The sequence below is a fragment of the Tauraco erythrolophus genome, chromosome 7 (assembly GCF_009769465.1).
Source record: "Tauraco erythrolophus isolate bTauEry1 chromosome 7, bTauEry1.pri, whole genome shotgun sequence".
NCBI classification, from domain to species: Eukaryota; Metazoa; Chordata; class Aves; order Musophagiformes; family Musophagidae; genus Tauraco; species Tauraco erythrolophus.
Genome location: NC_141471.1, coordinates 37,961,852 through 37,982,922, shown reverse-complemented (window position 1 = coordinate 37,982,922; position 21,071 = coordinate 37,961,852). Strand labels below are relative to the sequence as shown.

The following is a 21,071-nucleotide window of genomic DNA, read 5'->3' as shown; positions in this document are numbered from 1 at the left end:
AAGGAAGACACTAAGCGCTTCGGAAGTGAACATGAATGCAAGCATGTAATCTATTCACCATGAAAATCAGTACAGACTTGACCCTGGCACACTCTTTCTAGTAACGTTTCCAGAAAAACCCTGCGGGACGAGGGCTTTTTTGCCCCTTCTTTTTTTTTTTTTTTTTTTTTTTCCTGGGGTGGGGGGAAGCCCAAACCGAACCAAAACAAACTTAAAAAAAAAAAAAAAAAGGCAAAAAAAAAAAAAAAACCAAAACACACAACCCAGCCGCTTTCTTCAGAAGCGTTTCCTGCTCGAAAGCAGCTTTCCAGAAGAAACCGTGCCGACACCTCTCCTGTGCCCTCCTCGGAGCCTGCCAGCGAGCCGCCGAACGCCCCGGCGAGCACACGAACAAACAGAAAGGTCTCACCTAGCCCCGGGGGGACGGCTAAGCATCTCCGCTCCAGAGCCAGTGGGTGCCATGGGCCGGGCGGCTAAGTGTGGGGCAGTGGCAAGGAGCCTTTGTGCCCCCCAAGGCTACCCCCGGGCGACCGGCGCTCGGCTCGCCCTTAGGCGCTGGCGAGGAGCTGTTGCTTCCCCCCGCGATGGCCACAAAGGGAGCGGGGCCCGGACCCGCCGCTCGTCAATGTCAACGTCGGGCCACGTGACCGCACCTCCCTGCCGCCGCCGGGGAGAGCTTTCCACGTCAGCTTACGTCTCCCCATCTCTTACTTCACGGATCTGCTTCAAAGAGGCAGCTGCGTTAGAGAATCATGTTAAGCTCAGCTAATGCGGAGAAGCCGAGGTAGCCCTAATGATGGATTTTGATGAGCGTGTTCCTTGTTCCTCTAACATGTATTTGCCAAGTTGTACTTACTACGTCTCGGGTCCTGATTTTTCCAGCCTCCCTTCTTTTTTGCCCCAGACCCCGTCTTCTCGCCCTATGACATACTCCTACTCCTCCAACCTACCCCAGGTCCAACCTGTGAGAGAAGTTACCTTCAGGGAATATGCCATTGATCCCTCCAGTAAATGGCACCCCAGGAACAATCTGCCCCACTGCTACTCCGCAGAGGAGATCATGCACAGAGACTGCTTGCCTGCCACCAACACTGCTAGCATGGGCGAAATGTTCGGCAAAAACACAGCTAACGTCTACCACCCCAGCACCAACGTCTCCTCCAATTTCTATAGCACGGTGGGCAGGAACGGGGTCCTACCCCAGGCTTTCGACCAGTTTTTCGAGACGGCTTATGGTACGGCGGAAAACCTGGCCTCGGCGGACTACCCGGTAGACAAGAGTGGCGAGAAGGCGCCCGCGGCCGCCGGGGCGGCGGCGGCAACTTCAAGTTCGGAGGGCGGCTGCGGCAGGGCGGCGGCGACGGCGGAGAAGGAGAAGGAGAGGCGGAGGCGGCCGGAGAGCAGCAGCAGCCCCGAGTCATCTTCCGGCAACAATGAGGAGAAATCCGGCAGCTCCAGTACGTATAAAGGCAGCGCCCGAGCGCTTTTAGGAAAGGCAGCTTGAAATCTAGCGCACCGCCGCTGTTAAATTTTTATATGCTGTTTTATAAGCATATAAGGTTTATGAAGGGCCTTTAGATTTCCCCCAACAAAACTTTGTTATAAAAGGCGAGATCACGTGTTTAGTGCTGAAATTGGCCGTGAAATACCCACCGGGCAATGGATGCCTTAAAAAAAATTTTCTTTCTCCTTCCTTTTTTTTTTTTTTTTTTAAATAATAATAAAAAAGACCTCTGTGGTCAACTCTCGAAAATATAATAACGTACGTTCGGTGCCTGTAAATTCGGCAAAAAAAGGAGATCCTGACTCCTTTGATATCAACGTAATCCAGTGATTTTATAAAAGCCATGTGTTGCACCAGAAGTCTAGTTAGGAGCCGAATTCAAAGCCTTCGCCGTTTTAACGATTGCACTAGAATAGCGTTTAACAGATAAAGTAGCCGCCTGAACTGTAGCAATATATTAAAAGAAACAAATTAACCTAAAGCTGGCCTTTTTGTCTAAAGGAAGCCATTTTACTAAGGCACTGTGGCAATTACGTGTTGCCTTCTGTCCAACAGTTTGTTACTTACAATTGTTATTCAATCTGTCAAAGTCTGATTTTTTTATGTGAGCTTTTTAAAAGGCAAAGCTAGTATATGACTCGGGGAAAAAAAAAATACCTCGACAATGAACTGTACTAGAAAAGGAAGTTTTTAAAGGGATAGCAGCTACGTTTAATGTAAAGAGCTCCTGAACCTTGAAACCTTTTATATTCTGCTTAATGAACTTTTAAACCGTAATGGCTAATCGAGAGGAGAATACCTCTATGCGGTGGAGAGCGTGCTTGAAAATAGCCGGCTGAGGGAGAATGAGACGCCTTAGCCCTGGACTCAGGGGCTTTTCCTCTGCTGGGGACCTAGAGCCGGGATTAGCCCAGGGAATGAGGGCGAGATTCGAGCGGGGATGGGCTCGGGGAGGGCTGGGCGCCGAGTCCCCTGCCCGGTGCCGCACCGGCTGCTGCAGGCAGCCAGGTGATGGCTGCTCGCTGGGCAGCTCCCTGTGCGTGGCGCCCGGCGGAGCAGCCTACAAAGGCTTTCCTCCAACTCGTGAAATCCGCAGGAACCCCCCGCTACCACTCCTTCCTCCGGCCGCCCTCCCCGCGGAGCCAGCAAGGCCAGATCCCCGCTTCTCGGCGGGGGTTTCGCCCTGCCCGCTGCCCGGGGCCGCGGCGGCTCCCGGCGGCTCCCGGTACCAGGCTGCCCGCACCCGCCAAGGCGGAGAGGACTGGCGTCCAGCCTCGGACTTGCCAATGCCGGCCCCGGAGCTAGCAAAAGGCGTCTTTTCCATATTAATGTGTCTTGCCCGAGTGTCCCCCCCCACCCCTCCTTCGCCCCCGCCGCCGGCCACAGCCGGTTCTCAAACGCTTCTGCCTTTTTTCACTCCACAGGTGGACAACGTACCCGTAAAAAGAGATGCCCATACACCAAATATCAGATTAGAGAGTTAGAAAGGGAATTCTTCTTCAGCGTCTACATAAACAAAGAGAAACGCCTTCAGCTCTCCCGAATGCTCAATCTGACCGACCGCCAAGTGAAAATATGGTTTCAGAACAGAAGAATGAAAGAAAAAAAAATTAACAGGGACCGATTACAATATTACTCAGCTAATCCACTACTTTAAAACTCATAGCGTTTTTCAAGACGAGATTAAATTCAGATTTCGCCCTTGACAAGGTCAAGCCACGGGGTTACGTGGAGGAAGGAGGTGTGTATCTGACGGGACTAGAAGAATCCAAGGGTTTACATACATGTAAATCCACTCTGGAACTTCAATGATTATATATATATATATACATATATATATGTATGTATATTTACATATCAACTGGAATCGATTTGATTTTGACACACATGGCATCCATTTCTAAACGTGCACGTCACCTCTGAGTGCAAAATCCATACCTCTTACCTTTCCAGGCACTGCGGCTCACTCTGCTACCGTTTTCGGCGGGCACAGACGGGGACGGCACCTCTCCGTCCCCGGACTAGCCCAGCCCCGGCCCTCCCTCGCCCCTGTGCTGCTGCGGAACAGCTGGCTGGAGATCGCCAGGTCGAGCTCACCCAACCAGGACCACTGCAAAATATAAACTCTGAGGAATAATCTTTCGTCCTCCCTTAGCGGAAAACGTCTAGGTTAGAGGCAGCGTTCTATTGCCCGTGGATTTGAAAGGAGTATTTAAGAGGGACACATACACAGAGAATTGAAGGGAGAGGGGATGACATGGCTACACCTTCACGAGGCCAACCGCGAGCAGTTGTAATATGGATGTAGTGATGGGTATACTAGTGTTTCCTTTGGGGGTGTGGGGAGGGACGGGGTAGAGGGAAGAAAGAGAACTAAATGAAAGACTTAAATATTTTACTTTAAAAAATCAGGTATAAATTCGCCATATATTGTAAAGAAACAATCACTGAAAAAAAAAACTAGCAAATTTTAATTAGCTCTTGTTTTATTTATGACAACTGACTACGTGTTGCCATCTTTTCGGAGACAAATCATATTTAAATACTAAAAATAAAACGGAAAAAAAAGGTGTAAATTTCAGCATTTTAGAATAAATAACTCCGTAAAGAAAACTAACTTCTGGCTTCTGGCTCACAAACTTTCTTCAGGAAATACCTGTGGAGAACGACAGTTTAGCAAATACCACACGACACTTAATTGAAACTTGGAGTTGTGCAATGCACTAACATTGGATCATTAAAATAACTCAATTGCATGTTCATTTAAAGGTGACCAGTAAGGAGTTTAAACAGAAGCCAAACAATGTAAATATGGTAATTCTGTTGTCGTCTACTTTAAATGTCACAAGCTCTACTTTGTCGCACAGTCGACATATGCAAAGAATGGAGAGTTTTTCGGAGTTATTTTAAATATCTATAAATATATATATTTCCCTGCAGGAACCAAAGCGTGAAAAAAAATGTAATTTAGAAAAAGAACGATTAAAAAAAAAGAAAAATATTTAAAAATCTATATCAGTTTACAAAGGATACAGTGTTCTATCGTTAAGGTGATTTGCTGTTAAGAATATCTGAATGTATATTTCATACAGGAACGGTGTTTTACAAGATTTGTAAATAATAAAAAAAGAACCCCTGACCTATTTTGTTCGAATGCTTTTTTTTTTCCTGGGTTTTTGTTGTTGTTGTTGTTTCTTTGGGGCTAAAGGGTGTGAGATTTCTTTACATGTGCAACAAAGTGGTGATAAGAATGTTTTTTGATTAATAAATTTACCAATGGATGTAATTTCTTTGACACGTTCACAAAATTGGCATCTTTATATGACATCACTGTTTTCAATATGTATCATTTATATGTATATACAGTTTTCTTTTAATATGCGAAAGTATTTGGTTGCATGCATACAGTGGATCAGCGCACAAGGAAAATAAAAAAATCGAAACTTTATATTTTTACTCTGGTGTTACATTACTGCATGTTCTTTTATCCAATGTAACTCTGAGACCCGAAATTCTTCATGACCTTATTCAGTCATTTGGGGTGAATTATCCTTCTTTTGTGAACTTAGCCGTTAAATCTTCTACTCTGGAGTTAACAAGTGAACCTAGGCCTGTTCAACCATCATTTCAGTGGATCACAGGAAAAGGAAAATGAAGTATGTTTATAGCTCACTACTTGTTAGGCCTTTTCCTTATCCTGCCAGTGCCAGCAGGGCCAAGGTCCTGTGCTCGAGGATTTGATGTTACATTGCTGTTTGCTATCCACCACATGTGTCCAGGAGAGCTGCTAGGGAAATGTTTGTGGTGTCGATAGCGTTTGGGGCAGATTTTATAAGCCTGGCACCAAAGGGAAAGTCTGAGCCAGACGATGGATGTGGCCAGAAGCGTGAGAGCCCTAAGAAAATTGTTGTCTTTGGAAAAAAAGGAAAAAAGAAAAAAGAAAAAAAAAAAGAAGAATCTGCATGGCAGTATGGTGGAAATGGACTGTTTGAAATTGTCCTTGATCTCCAAGGCAGGGAAAGGGTGGACTGAGACTGGCGGGGGGGTGGGGGGGGGAGAGGGAGGAGAGTTGGGGGAGGTGGGGGGGGAATTAAATCCCAAACAATAGCTAAGATAGGAATGTGTTTTGGGAAGAGTGTATGAATCTTTCATGTTAACCTTAATCCTAATCAGGAAAAGAAAGTACATTCTGTTTTCACATTGTTTACTGGCTTTGAACTTCTGTATTGCTTGGACATCACCCATAACCTTGAGGTGAAGAGACTTAACTGGCTTTGGGCCTTTGTTGACAACCACCACCCAGCCAGATGACATGTACCCAAGGGAAATGGTAAAAAGTGAGGGGGGGGGAAGGGGAATTTGTTTGTTTGTTTGTTTGTTTGTTTGTTTGTCTAGCATGTTAGGGAGAATGCCAGTTAAAAGGAGCCAGACAGATGGATGAGGCAATGGGAGAGGGACAGAGGGACGGATGGCGTGCTGAATGGCAATGAAAGCCAAGCCAGCAAGCTTCCTTTCCCGGTTAAAAATTAACTGGCATTCATAGCCAATCCCAGAGACAGTTAAACCATGGAGTTTCTCTCGTCGGGGTTTTGATTTCCTAGCCCAATAAAATCACATCCTCTGTGTTGCTGTGACAATGTGGCCATAAAAAGTGTTCGTGATTTGTCCGCTCGCCTGGATGAAACCCATCGCTATAAAGGCAGAGGAGGTTCGCCCGGAGGTTCTGCAACAGGAGGTGAGCGGGCAACTGCCCTCCGCCGCCGCTCGTCCGCCCGTCCGTCCGCCCGCCGTCCTGCTGCGGCCGCGGCAGGACTGCGGGCAGACGGACGGACGGGCGGGCGGGATGGTGGACAGAGGTTTGGGGGACTTTTTACCACAAGATGGCGATCTTCAGATCAATGTCAAAGCCGCCCGGGGCGAGGGGAACTGCCCTGGGAAAAAAAAAAAAAAAAGAAAAAAAAATCTTGGCCTTTGTTCATTTTGCATCCCTGGAGCAGCACGGGTAATTATTGCACTTAACCGGGCTTCGCGTTACAAAAAAGCCGCTCCGGATGGGGTGGGAGGGTGGGTGGGGGAGCCGCTGAGGCTTCTCGGTGAAGTTAAAGTTTCTTAAAAATTAGGAAATGCGTGAAGGTAAGTGTTTTATACATCTACCCTGCGTGGGGTGTGCGGTGGTCGGAGTGGTACCTAGAGAGTTGGGGGTGGCCCCCGCCACTCCCCGCCACTGAGCACGGCGGAAAAGAAGCGTAGGGAGGGGAAGCGATGAAAAAAGTTGGTGATTACGATGCGAAATACTATAGAAGGGACTTTCTACGTTGCGGTTGACCTTTTATTTTCTCTTCGTAAAGTTTTGGCCAGCCGCGTGGAAAATCCGCGTTATCTGGAAATATTTTTTCAGAGTAACTCTTAGCTTTCTTCCAGTTATAAAAAAATTGTAGCACTGGAAATATTATGAAACTTGACATTTATGTGTGGAACAGTAGGTGTCTTCAATCAACTAGATCTATGGCAACATAGACTGCAAATGACAGACAATTCTGACGATCTTATTGGACTTGAACTGTAGTTTAGTTAGGGTCGTTTGGTTTCTTTAAAGGGTAGTCTGCTTCCTGCAGCTGGACACAGATTGTGGTAAACAAGTTTTGACGTACTTATGCTAAAAGCTATTCGTGTGATTGCATATTCAGCCAATGTTCAGGCAAGACCAGATCTTGATTTCATCTTTCTTTCTTTTTCTTTCTTCCTTTTTCTTTTTATTTCTTTCTTTTCTTTCTTTCTTTCTTTCTTTCTTTCTTTCTTTCTTAACGAGCACATGTGCTGTAAACAAAAAAATAGTCACACATTCTCATGTGCTCAGGGCTGCTCTGGGTTGTAGCTTTGAAACTCTATCCTGGCTACGAGTAGCCCTAACTCCAGGTTACTTTTCTCGCTCATAAAAGTTTCACATGTTTTTGTTATGTCTCTATTTGAGAAGGGTGGGAGGGAAAGTGGTATTATATGGAAAAGATACTGGTTTAGCTACATGTTTTAATCCACGTGTTTCTTAGGAGAGGGTACAAAATTTTAAAATATCTGTCCGGAAAAAAAAAAATAATCATTTTGTCCTTGCTCTCATATGTAAAGTAATGCAACTGGCCTGCGGTATTTTTTAAGAAAGCACTCTTTAAAAATGTGCTTCCAGGGAACTGTTGCAAGTGTAGTTAAAAGCACATGCTCCGTCGGCAGAGAGCAGTTTTGAGATTATTATCAGATCCTATCGATTTCATCAAAGATGCTCGATTAAAAGCTGGGGGATGTTGCTCTCTTTTGACCTCCCCTCGGCAACGCCAGGACGTGAGAAGCCGCGTCTCGGAAAGGAGCAGGGCGATTTGAGGGTCCCTTTGCAACATTTCATTTTAAACTCAGCATATTTGATCAAATATTTATTTTTCCCCTTGTTGTTTCCCTGCCCCATTCAATACTCGGCTGAATAAATCAAAGGGACCCCAGCAGCAGTTAAAGCGCCCTCTGGTTACGAATTGTTTACTGACGGCCGCGGTCGTAGGATAATATTTAAAAAAAACAAGCTTGTTTCTTACAATAACTGTTTATTATTTCACATGATTCGGGTTTGCATGTTTTGGAGGGAAGAAGCGAAGCCAACTCAGTGTCTACACTGTGTTTAATTAATCGTGTACTCAACTTCAGCTCACATACCACATCCAAACCCCTGGGAGCCTTTTTCATAAGCTCTTTGGGTTTGTGTTTTGTTGACTTTTTTTTTTTTTTTTTTGTCACAATCTTTTCATTAAACGCTCTGAAATCGAAACTTCGGGCCAACGTGCGTATCTGCGAGCCAAGCTATATACCGCAACCAAAAAAAGGTATTTGTGTATGCATCCAGATCTTTAATTTAAAGGAAAGACAGCTACAAAAAGGGGAGAAGGGATACGGTTTCAAATGCTTAATACAGCTGTGCGGCCTGTCTCTTGCAGTAGAAGGGGTACACTTACAAGACGGACTTGGGTATGTAAGATTTACCCGACACGTACATAATCCGATACCGTCGTTGCTTCTCCATGGTGTTTGGGTCTCTCCGGACAATAGAAAGCACCGTTGTTCTCACCAGTGCCGGAGGAATGGCGAGGAGATAAAGCCCTAATGAATTGGTTTGGGTGAATTTTGTCCTGCCGCACACTAGAATTCGGAGCTCGTCGAAATTACTTGCAAAATATGTTCCTAATCCAAATGAGTAAAACGATACACATACAGCATAAAACATAGGTAGGGGAACAAGCCTCCGGATGGTTGGAAGAAAATTGAATCTCAGCCTAATTTTTAACAGCATAACACGCCAAAACAAGCCAACGTCGTCGTCCCCCCACCAGCGTGAAAAAATTTCTAGTAAAGATAAAATTAGTGGGGCCGTCATTTGTCACCTAAGTTGGCACAGACGCAGTTACTAAACCTCCTGTTTGGAATCCGCCTTCTTTGGAGCAAATCCAGAGGGGAGGGGAAAAAAAAAAAAAAAAAAGAGAGAGGAATCTGGCACACACGTACGTTCCTGACAACTGACAGTTCCAATATGAAATAACTATACCCTGATTGCATTCATTTTTGGAGCTGTATATAATCCGCGGCTGTATTCTTAGAGAGGCGGCGCATGCCCTCCCGCAGCAGTCTGCAAAGCCATTTACGTTTTCACAAATTGCGGTTTGCCCGTGTCTACAAATAAAAGCATATTTTAATTAGCTCGCAAAATGCGTCTCTGGATTAACAGTGCTGATCTTTTGGGTTATAGGGGCCAATAATAAAAAGATAAATCACAGTTTAACATGATACATTTTGAGATTTCCAGTCAGAGTTTGCTTAGGCTGAGCTGTCGGTTTTTATTTATTCCCTTTTTGGTTTTAATTTTAGTCCAGCCAATAAAACGGCTTAACGACGCTATTAATGCATCTATTATATTTTTCTTAGATCAATAAAGTTTTATTTTGATAGCGTTGTCTATGCGCGCCGTGAATTTAGATTCTCCGTGAAAGCGCCGGTTTTGATATTTATCAGAATTTTATTTGCTCGGTTTTATAGACCCTCGGATAGCTTTACTTACAGAAGTAGAATTAAAAATAAAGTATTTCTCGTCCCCTGGCGTCCACAATATTCTTTAAAATTTCTTTTAAATAGGGGTTAAGCTCCAAGGGACACATTGTTAAGCGCTGGAAATGCCGTAGCTACACCCAGTGCATGCCAAATTAGCTCGGTTTAGCCAGAATTGACCATTATCTTTTATAGTTACGAATCAAGTGAACATTATTAGTTTTACTTCACTGAGTTTGATGATGCTGGTTACTATTTGCCTTGGCCTTGTTAGCGATTAAAGAAAGCGGAGATAATGCAAAGCCGAGCTGAGTTCATGATCTAGACGGAGCCAGTGCCTTGACCATCAAACCAGCACCGTCCACCGCGACCGACACACGGCCTTGCCAGCGGCAGCTCCTGCAGAACCTGACACGAGGGGCTAACCCCAGACCTCTGCTACGAAACCTAGGAGGGAACGCTAAATAAAACCTAAAACCTTCCAAGTTGTCCCTGGTCTTCGTGCCTTTTGTCTGGTTTCTCTGCTTTAGCTTGCAGAGAGGGAGAAAAAGCCAACCCGTCTTTCTTCCAATGCGTTTCGAGTTGTTTTATTCCGGCCGACGAGGATTGCAGCGTACTTTTATAGGCCTTTCCCTCCGCTTTAATCCAAATTTTGAAAGGGAGCTGCTTATTTTTTGGAAGGATTTCAAGTGTTGCTCCTCGGTTCCGTACGGCTTTTATGTTTGCAATCCATTTCTATTTAATTTGGCAAATGCAAAATAAACATACCGCAAGAGCGGACTTCCCCGGAGTAATTTTTATACCTGACTTGTGGAGAGAAACGTATTTGGAAGGCGGCGTTGGGGCTCACGTTTCATTTTATTTAGATCTGTATTTATAACGCTAAGCCTACTGATAATAGCCTTCCGGTATACCAGCCAATAAACCTGTGCCTTATGTGGTATTAATTTTGTTAGCAGTGATATGGCCCTCATAGGAATATGATAAGGGTTTGTCCATCGCACATTAACACATCGCGGGGTTAGTCAGGTTGGAGAAATACAAACAATATTGCAGGAGGAAGTACGAGGGGGGAGGAAAAAACACCTCGGCGGGTTTCTATAGGCGGTGGGATCTACCCCTCTCACCGCATCCCACGGGCCGGTCAGAAGGAAGCCGCGCTGTGATGCTCGCCCCATCACACTGGAAAAATCAGACTCCTTTCCGTAAAGCTGCTATAGGTATTGCGAAGTTGTAGCAGCCTCTGCCTCCCCCGGTCCTTCCACGGGGCGCGGAGGGAGGCTGGAGAGGGCGCCGCCGGCTCGGCTGGCCCGCGGGAAGGGACACTCTCCTCCGGCCGCAAAGAGGGACTCCTCCGGGGGAATGTCACGATGTGGAAAAACCATTTCCTCGTGGCAGGCAAACGCTGCGGGAAGAGACCACGTGGGGCTTGACAGACCCGTGGGGCAGGGGGGGCAAGGGCTGCCCCAGCCCCTGCCCCCGCTGCTCCCCGGGGCCGTTGGAACGCCAAGGGTAGGCGCCGGGGGATGCGGGGCACCGCTCCTGCCCCGCCGCCGCCCCGCCCGGCAGGCAGTGGCCCCACCGCCGCCGCCAGCGCTGTGCCGGGCACAGCAGCCGGGTGCCAGGCAGCGGCTCCCGCCCGGGATGGAGCTTACCCCCCGGCCGACCGGCAGTCGCTCTCCCCCGCCCGCCCTGCTGGAAGCGGAGACCGGTCGGCGGCTGCGTCCCCGGGCAGCGTGCGGGAGAGGGGAGCCAGCCCTGCTCCTCGGGGATGAGCAGCGAGTACTGGGCAGCCCCGAAGTCCCCTCGGGCTAAAAAGACCTTAATTCCGCGGGCTAGGCAGTGAGGCGACTTAAAAATGGCATGAGCTAGAGATGATGGAAGTGAAAACAAGCCATCATTAAGCGATTCATTAGAAAATCTATCTGTCTCTCTGTCTCCGTCCTTGTCTGTCTGCTATCTGTCTGCTGCCTCCGCCACAATTACATATTGACTGGGCAGGGCTGTCTAGTATCTCAGGATTCATCTGCTTATTCTTCTTTCTATTATTTAGTACATTGCTTGTGAAAGAGACGGTGCTTTTGAAGAGGCGAAAAGTGACTGACCCAAACGAGGGGACGGAAGAGATATAAAAATGATCGCCCAAATATAAACACACCAATAAACAGGGTGCGCAGCATCCTGTGAGGATCCATTTGAACTGCTCACGTCTGGATTCTTTCTGTGGCATGTGTCTGGCTTTATGTTTTAAATGGTAATCAGACCTCGGGAAGAATCCAGCGTTAACTAAAGCATTAGGAGCTGCAACCGCACAATCAATCCTCCCAGAGTGGCATTGCTCCCTAAGAGATTCTTCAGCGCAGCAGCGAGCATTTCATCTCCAGGAAATTTAAGCTCAGCCTGGCGTCGTGGCGGTGATGTTAGGCTGGAAGAAGCCCCCTTCCTCAGTAGTTTAACGCGAGAGGCACCAGGCCCCTTTACGGTTTCCAATGATCCGTGATAAACAATAACACGTCTTTTATTTCTTAAAAAAACGAGACAATCAAATAAAATGAGCAGAGCCTGAGCATAAAACACCGGGCGAGCCGCGGCTTTATTAATTTCGTGAGACACATAGGCTGCGCAGGGAGGTGAGCAGACATCGCTGCTGGAAGGCCCAACCGCGGGGAGAGAGGAGTGATAGTAAAAGCTTCATCTGGACACCGCTCCAGCCTAGGTATAATAAACATCAGGACCGTCGGGCTATTTTATAGCAGTGCGTGTGATAAGAGGGGAGCCAAACTTGGAGCTAGTACTAGCAAAGCCCGCTCCTTCCCCTTCCCGGCAGCGCGGCTCCCGCCCAGACGCAGCCACTCGCCCATGTGGGCGAAGCGTGCGCGCCTGTGTGTATGGAAATCCATATTACACATTAATATACATCTATCTCCCAAATTCAGAGGTCGACCTGAGAGCAGCTCGGTGCATACGAAACCAGACGGGGAGGGGTTGCTGGGGAGGCCCGGGCTTCCATTGGCTGCAAGCGTCTGCCGTGGTGCGGGGGTATCTCTAATCATATTCAGCATGTTTTGCACAAGAAATGTCAGCCAGAAAGGGCTATCTGCTCCCTTCGCCAAATTATTCCACAACAATGTCATGCTCCGAGAGCCCGGCTGCAAACTCTTTTTTGGTAGACTCCTTGATCAGCTCGGGCAGAGGGGAAGCGGCGGGAGCAGGAGGCGGAGGCGGAGGCGGCTACTACCCCAACAGTGGTATCTACCTGCCACAGGCGTCCGATCTGTCCTACGGGCTGCAAAGCTGCGGACTTTTCCCCGTTTTGAGCAAACGCAATGAAGGTACTTCTCAAAGCATGGTCCCCGGCTCGCACCCCTACGTGTCAGGGATGGAAGTGTGGCTAGACCCCCCCCGGTCCTGTCGTATGGAAGAGCCGGAGAGCCAGCAGGCCACCTCGTGCTCCTTCGCTCCAAGCATTAAGGAGGAGAGCTCCTACTGCCTCTATGACTCAGAGAAATGCCCCAAGGGCTCGGCCGCCACAGACCTCGCTCCCTTCCCCCGGCTCAGCGCCGAGGTCAGCCCGGCCAACAGCGGCGGCGGGGTCCCCGTCCCGGGCTACTTCCGCCTCTCCCAGGCTTATGGCACCTCCAAGAGCTACGGCGCGGGGCCGGCCGGGGCTGCCCCCTTCCCTCCGCAGCCCCCCGGCCGCTTCCAGACGCCTCCATCTTTGCCTCCCGTCCCGGACGCGGGGAGGAAGGAGGACGAGGAGCGCTCCCCCAGTCCCTTGGCGTGCGTCTCCCAGAGGGAGGACGAGACTCAGGCTTCATCTTCCACCGCAGAGGAGCTCTCTCCAGCTCCGTCAGAGAGCAGCAAAGCCTCTCCCGAGAAAGAGCCCATAGGTAAGCGAACACTGATGACGGTGATGGTGGTGGTGATGATGATTAAAAAAAAAAAAACAGGAAAAAAAAAAAACAGTTGAGGATAATAGTGGCATCGCGATGCGAAAGGAGGATCCCAGCAGCCCCGCGGGGCTGCCAAGAAGCGCTGCTCAGACTGACCTTCTGAACTTTGTAATATTCGGGCATGGGGTTGCCGTAAAAATTAATGTCCATCCTATAGTTTAAAACCCTTAGAGCCTCCGCTCTGGGCAACTTTAGCCTGCATGCTGCTAAAACATACAGAAAAACAAGATCAATCTTTCCCCTGTGATGAGAAGGTGCCTACTAGATAACAGAGATGTTTGTAAAGCATCCAAAATAAGCAATAGGCAGTGCCAATAAATAAACCTATTAACGCGGTAAGTTATATTTTACGATCCAGAATGCTTTTCGGAGTAACAGCCGCTCTGAAATGTGCCATCTATGAACTGCTATCAAATTAGACTGATGAATGCCTCGCGAATATCCTTCAGCGTCTACACTAGATAACCGGGTTGTTATTTATTCATTTGCTTATTTATTTTCCTTTCGGGTCCCCATGGTAAAAAAAATACCTCCCTTTCCCTCGGCGGCAGACTTTTCAGGAGCTTCTTTCCGGCCGCATTTCAGAAGCCCTGTTACTCCTTCAGGAGCCCCGTTGGAAAATAATAAGATCAAAACAAAAAAGAAAGCGGAAAACTACTAGAGAGCCAACCCCAAACCACGAACCACTCAGAGCCATCGAGGGATCGCTGTTACCTCTTTGCCAGGCAGTTCCACTGCTAGGAATAAACACTCTGCAACGGGGGGATATTTTTTTTTATTTTATTTTTATTTTCTCTCTGGAAATGGTTGGAAAAAGAGAGGGCCGGGGCGAAGCTCCCCGGGAAGGCAGGGACTGGAGGCGGGAAGACTCCGGGTCCTCAGCTCACCTTGTTTTTCACCTCCAGAACATGCTTACAAAGTTCAGATCCTCAGGCTTTGGGGTTTTTTTTGGAAGCAGGTGCCTGGGAGGGGGGGGAAAGACTCCAGGCCTTTCACCAAGCTGTCCCCCAGTAACAGTAGGTTGGGAGAGGCCGAGGAGGAGCGGGTAAAAGCCTGTTTGGGGGGGGGTGTCGGAGATAAAGATCCCAGCGGGGCACGCTGTCCCACCAGAGGCTGCCCGGAGTTTTTTGATCAGAGGTAGAATTTCCCGGGAGGATCCAGGACTCTTGGAGAAACCACTTCGAAGCTCTTTGTTCCCACAAGGACACCCTACATTCCAACTCCTCGTAGCTGGCGAAGTGAGCCCCCCGCACACACGCAGACACACACACACAGATGCTCCTTCCACTCTGTCCCCTCCGGCTCTTTGCCTCCTACTCGCTGGTAACGCCCATTTTTTACTTTCTCAAAACTAGGCAATTCAAAAGGAGAAAATGCAGCAAACTGGCTCACGGCAAAAAGTGGCAGAAAGAAACGGTGCCCTTATACCAAGCATCAAACTCTCGAGCTGGAAAAGGAGTTTCTATTCAATATGTACCTGACTCGTGAGCGTCGCCTAGAGATCAGCCGCACAGTCCACCTCACAGACAGACAAGTTAAAATCTGGTTTCAGAACCGCAGAATGAAACTGAAGAAAATGAACAGAGAGAATAGGATTCGGGAGCTCACAGCCAACTTTAATTTCTCTTGATGAACCTCTAAACATATCTTTATGTTTTAAAGAGCCAGTATCATTTTCCTAGGCTGTAGTCATCCGCACCTGTATGGATTAACGATTTCTAGACGTTCGCAATATGTCCTTAACATCGTAAGACCTACTTTGGGTGGGAGGGGGAGGCCGGACTAAAGCCACGCTAATGCACAAAATGCCGTGCATGAACCTCCCCGCTTTCTTCAGCCTTCCCCGGGGCCGATTTGTTCCTCTAAGCTTTGAAACAGAGAAATACTATTTCAGGAGCTGCAAATATATTTCCCCTCATATCTCTCTCTGAAAAGTAAACAAGTTCGGTTAAAGGCGCATTCTTTTAAATTATAAGTGGTGTAACTTGGACTGTACGTAGCTGCAGAATGAAGAATTTAAGTCTTGCCATATTTCTATATATTGGGAGCTTTCCCCCCTCTCTGTTTTCCTTTTCTCCCCCCTCCCCCCTTTTTCTTTCCAAATGCAGGACTTACAATAATGAAATGCAGGCATCCTTTAAAAGGGCTTCATGGGAACGGGTGTTAAGAGCAATTCTTTTTTTGCTTTACCTTAAAAGTCAATATTACAGCTTTAAAATCGGCCAGGAAAATGAAATATCTTCTCTTTAAAGGTATAAAAGAGTTCGTGTTGCTCATGGACTGAATTATGACACTTACCTCTGAATTTCTCTCTCTTTCTGGTTGTAGATATTTACTTAATGTAGTTTTGCTTAAATATGTGGAATTAGTGATTTTTATTTTGGTCTATAAATAGCGTTACCGTTGGTAACACATGACAAGCACACAGAAATTCCCCCTTGAGAAGAAAGTAGTCACTTTTTCCTCACTAATTTCACTGAAAAGTATGTATCCTGAACATCAGAAGGACTTTCTGAGCCAGAGTCTGAGATTGCGAGGGAGAATATGCTCGTCTTCCTTTATACTGTGAAGTTATATGCATTAAAGGGTCAAACATATAGGTGAAAAATTTTAAAAAGATAAAAAAAAAAAAAAGAAAGGGGAAAACTATAAATACAGATATGTATAAATGTCTATTATTATTAAAATGCCGATACTGTTTTAAGCAAAAGCATTCTATGGTTATTATAAATGTTAGTTCTAGCTATATCTAGTTCTTACCTTAAATCGGAATAAATTAATATTGTAATGCTGCTGTGCGTGAAAAAGACGATGTTTATGTTCTCATAGAAGAATAAAAAAACGTGGAATGAATCCTTTTAATTTTACCTCTTTTTGTGACTGTTTATCCTCAGGTTCTACTTTATGTCTTCGAGAACTTTTACAACAGGAATAGTTGCCTAAACCCCCTGCAATTACTTTAGGAATCTATTTAAATATTACCTAGACGGTCGTAATTTGTCTGGGCCATATAGCGATGGTGCTCTAAGGTTTGTCGGCTTTTGTTCAGTTTTATGACTTGCTAGTATATCTGGATTGTTGCTGTCTTGAACGAGTGGTTTCAGTTGACTGAGGAGCTGCATAGACTGAGGAAGCAAATTACTATTTCTTGAGGGTAGGGAAACGATTTTTTTTTTTTTTAATCAAACACCTACAAGTGTGCGGAGATCTTTAATTCCAGAGGACGGTGACAAAATGCTAGCTTTATCTCAGGGCTGAGAAGAAATCGTAAAGGTGAGCGCATGGGGAGGGGGGGGACCCCAGCCTCTCCTCCCTGCCAGCGGGTCCCTCCAGACAAGGCTATTCCCTACCTGGCTGCATGTGGAAGAGCTTATTTCACTCAAGCTGCCTTTTTTTTTTTTTTTTTTTTTTTTTTTTTGCATCCTCCCTTCCTCGCTGCATGTTTAGCTAATAGAATCTTGCACAAAGGGAAGGCAAAAGGAGAGCTGGGAGAAGAGCGAGAGCTAATGCTTCCTTGCAGGGTATGTGTACGCCGGGAGGAGGGGGGATAGACTTTGAACCCGGGCTTCTTGGGAGCCGTTAGCGTTTCATGATGTAACATTGTCGTGCACGGCCTTTTTCTTCCCGATTGCATCTGCATGGAGAGGCGAAAGCTGCCTGGAGGGGGGTGGGGGGATGTTGTTATTATATTTTTCTCTTGTTTCCATTAACCTACCCGATGCTGGCCGGGGGGCGCGGAGGGGCGCCGGGGGGGCGGGCGGGCGGGCGAGAGGGATGTTTTAGTCACGTTTCTGGTTTTATTTTCGTAGCGGGATCCTTGCGTTAAGGACCACGGCAATGGGGAAAGTATTAATTAGCGCCTGAGAACTGCTCTGTGGTTTAGGTAGTTTCATGTTGTTGGGGCTCCACCTTTCTCTCTACAGCACGAAACTGCCTTAATTACTTCAGTTGATATCATCACCAGGTATGCTTGGTGCGAGGGTCCTTTCTGCCCGAAGAAATCTTAGCGCTGAAGTGATCTGTAGGCGTCAAGTCCCAATGCCATTGTTCCCCATCTGCAACGGAGCCTCCTTTGATTCCTCAGATAAACACGGCAGCCGAGGGGGGAAGCTTGACAAGTTCTTCAAGGTTAGCTAGCTCCTAAGCGAGTCCCTGCCTGCTTGCGGGATTTTAATATATCTCGTAGGCTGCATTCAAGGTCAGGTGCGTTTTTGCATTCTGCTCGGCGCGCAGTTTTTTATTTTCCTGTCTGGATTTAGTAAAAAACAGAGACCCAAAAGCCTGCCTAGGAGAGGGGATGGGGAAAGGTAAGTCTGCCGGCCCCGCTCCGCTCACCGTCACAAAAAAAGGCCTCGGAGCGCAGGGCCCGCGGCCGGGCGGACCGCACTCGCAGCGGGGTGCCCGGCCCCGCCGGCGGCTCTCACCCCGCGCAGGGCTGGCTGGTGCCCTCCGGGGCCTGTCGCAGGCCTCCGCCGGCCCGCGCCGCGGCCGGTCGGGCCCGCTCCCCCGAGGATGCCCGGGGGCGCCCGCTGCCCCGCAAGGCCTCGGTTACGATCACGATTGCGACGCGGGCGCGGCCGCTCTCCGCAGCGGCGGAACGGGCAACAGCGACCTCTCCGGGCCCGCCGCCGCCGCCGCCTTTTGTGTCCGCCGCGCGACGCGGGCAGGGACGGCCTCCCGCTGGGCCCTCCGCCCGGCAGCCAGCGCCGGCATGGCAGCGGAGCGGGGCACCCTCGGCGGCGGAAAGGCAGGCAGGGGAAAGGGTAGAAAACTCACTCGTTGGAGGCTTATTTCTAATTCTTATTTATTTAATTATTTATTTATTTAGTGGTCGTGTTATTTTCGCCTAAAAAAATAATTTAAAAAAGAAAAAACAACTATAAACTTTTCGAAACTCCAGGCTGGGCTGCAGGAACTCAGAGGAGTTTGGGTAGCGGATTTTAGGTAGACGCATCCTAGCCCGTTCCTTAGAGGAGGAGGCGTCCTGGGGCAGGAGTAGAGCTTTACATTGCAGCCAAATTTAAGTGCTTGTGTCTGCCTCCACACACACTGTGCGTCTGACGGGCTATCTGCTGGGTCTGTGTACATACCGAGAGTGTATTTACAGTGTATATGTCTGTGCGTGCCTGTATGGCGCTTGTACAGAGGTTTGCCTCTGTCCTTTATTTCCCATTTGAATCGCATCATCCTGATTTTGGGACGCTCCCCCAAATCCTGAATCATTTTTTCTCTCCGCTGAGCCAAAACACGTTCGTAGCACCGGCGATTCCGTGAGAGAGGTTTGCAGTGGCAGGAAACGCTGGGGAAAGGCGATCCTGAACTTCCCGTTCAGGAGAGATGGCCAACACCCGCGGATTCCTGCCCCGCGCCCGCGTACACTCCGCGCCTCCGCGGTGCGTGGCTAATGAAGCAGGGCTTGCAGATGCCCCTCGCTTAAAAATTGACCGTGTCCTTCCTATTGCAGCCCGGGGTACGAGCTAGCGAAATGAGAGCTCTGCTAATTTGATTATGCTGGGATGAAGGGCAGGGAGTATTTTTATCCAGGCACTATCGCTCCAGCGGTGCTTCATTCCGGGGCATTCTGATTTCATACCGCAATTTGATGTAAACGTCTATTTCTGTCCTGTTTGGGGGATCTTTTGCCTCCGAGGGTGGAAGCCACCAAAACCTTAAGTAATTTGGAACGCAAATTGTACGAAGCCCGTGCTACCCCCACTAGCCTTCGTGGCTGGTGTGCAAAATGTACTTTGGGGAAAAATGGGTCTAAAAGGACGAAAAGAGAGGCAAATTCTCCAGTTTTATTGTCAGCAATGTGACCGCGTGAAAAATGTCTGTAATTATTCCCTACATTTTATCTCTTGCTTTCTGTACACCCGCTCCTGCCGCTTGGATGCCGGCGGTGAACAAACACTGAATTTTACGGGGAAATAAAAATGCAGGCACTTTCTCTTAAACGTTACTGTTATTGTTATTCATTTGCTATTATTTTTGGTGAGGAACCAAAAAATTGAAACCCGCTGCAAGTTGAGAACCCAAATTCGAATATAAACATCCAGGACTCCTGCAGCTAAGATTATTTTTTCTGAATGGAAAAAGGAAGTTCTACAATCACATTTCACCACAGCTGACTCTTAATAATAAATACAAATGACGTCGAGTTCCGTCTTTCCAGGAAAGAAATACAATTATTTTTTTCTATTACGGCGTGTCTATACAATGGCCACAAAAAACAGCAGAGGAGAGTTTTATTTGCATTTTTAAAATTGTTAGAAAATAACGGGCTCCTTGTTTGTGGAGATCGTGCAACTGTTTCGTAATTTTCGAACTCTAATGGGGGATAATAGTTTCATTATGGGCCTTTGTAATCCTGAATGGGGGGAGAGAGCGTTGTTAAAATAGGATCTCTGTAAGATTTCGGATTAAACTGTTGGGAAGACATGAAAAGAAAAAGAAAGAGAGAAGGGGGGCGGGAGAGAGAGAGAGGGAGAGAGACAGCTCACATAGCGATGTAAAACTAATTAGAACCACACTTTCGCATGCACAATATTTACACGTGATTTTAATTATTACTCAGCCGTCCCTACCATTTGCTGGGCTCTATTTTCAATAAAAGATATTTCGAGTAAATCGAGCCTCTCGCGGAGACTTTTTGTGCCCGCTGCATCCCATTGACCACGCTCCTTCGCTAACCACGGGGACAGACAGCGTGAGTGTCCGCCGGAGAAAAACCAGGGAGCCACAGGCGTGTTTGCAAAGCGCTCAGCCACGACTTTAATTCCTAACACTGGACTTGGATCTGGCCGCCTCTTACTTTCCCCCCCGCGCACCCTCCCCTCCTTCTGCGGAGGACTGTAACCCTCCGCTCGGTTTCCGATGCCGCTAGCCTGTGTCCTGCAGTCAAAGGAGGTGCCAGCAAATAAATAACTATATTTGCACATAAATTTGATTCACCAGAATGCAGGACGGCCGACTGCGAGTGCCCCTTTGATAGCCGCCCCGAGAAGCGGGGTGCCTTTCGGCAGCGGGGAGACGGAGCTTTTTCTCCCCTTTCCCCCTGCTGCTTCCCTGCACAGTTAAAGAATTAATCGTCGTGATAAATACCGCCGCGCGGCTCTGCCCGCGCTCCTTCCCTCCCGGCCACGACGGCGGCTCCGCTCCGCTCCGCTCCGGCCGCCGCCGCGCCGCCCAGCCCCGGCTCCTGTCCCCGGCCTGGCGAGGGGGTCCCCGGCCGCCGCGGCCCCGTCCAAGGGCAGGGGCGGGCGGGCCGGCTCGGCGGTGCGGTGCGGTGGGGAGGACGAGGAGGGTATTTCGGTCACTGCCGCGCTCTGCCCGGCGGGGTGGGGTGGTGAAGTGCAGTTTGGTGCGGGCCAGCCCGAATACCGAGCCAGCGCCTGCCCCGGTCCTCCTCCGGCCAGGCGGGGAGGGCCGGCTCGGCGGAGCAGTTTCGGAAGGGGGATGCGTTGAATTTGACTTTCCGCTGCCAGCTCTGTGCCGAACGGAACGGTATTATTTACAGCGAGTTCCCAAACTAAACACAA

The 21,071-nt window shown here is 48.2% G+C and overlaps 2 protein-coding genes across 2 annotated transcripts; both read left to right on the top strand.

The window, feature by feature from the left end:
* The first annotated feature begins 793 nt into the window (after positions 1 to 793).
* Positions 794 to 3,161, top strand: HOXA11 (homeobox A11). Its single transcript, XM_086614727.1, has 2 exons — positions 794 to 1,457; positions 2,929 to 3,161. The coding sequence occupies exons 1-2, from the start codon at positions 794 to 796 to the stop codon at positions 3,159 to 3,161; spliced, it is 897 nt and encodes a 298-aa protein (XP_086470853.1).
* A 9,495-nt stretch (positions 3,162 to 12,656) lies between these two features.
* Positions 12,657 to 15,163, top strand: HOXA10 (homeobox A10). The gene is made up of 2 exons (XM_009988901.2): positions 12,657 to 13,470; positions 14,889 to 15,163. Exons 1-2 carry the CDS (start codon positions 12,657 to 12,659, stop codon positions 15,161 to 15,163), a joined length of 1,089 nt encoding a protein of 362 aa, XP_009987203.2.
* Positions 15,164 to 21,071: the final 5,908 nt, after the last annotated feature.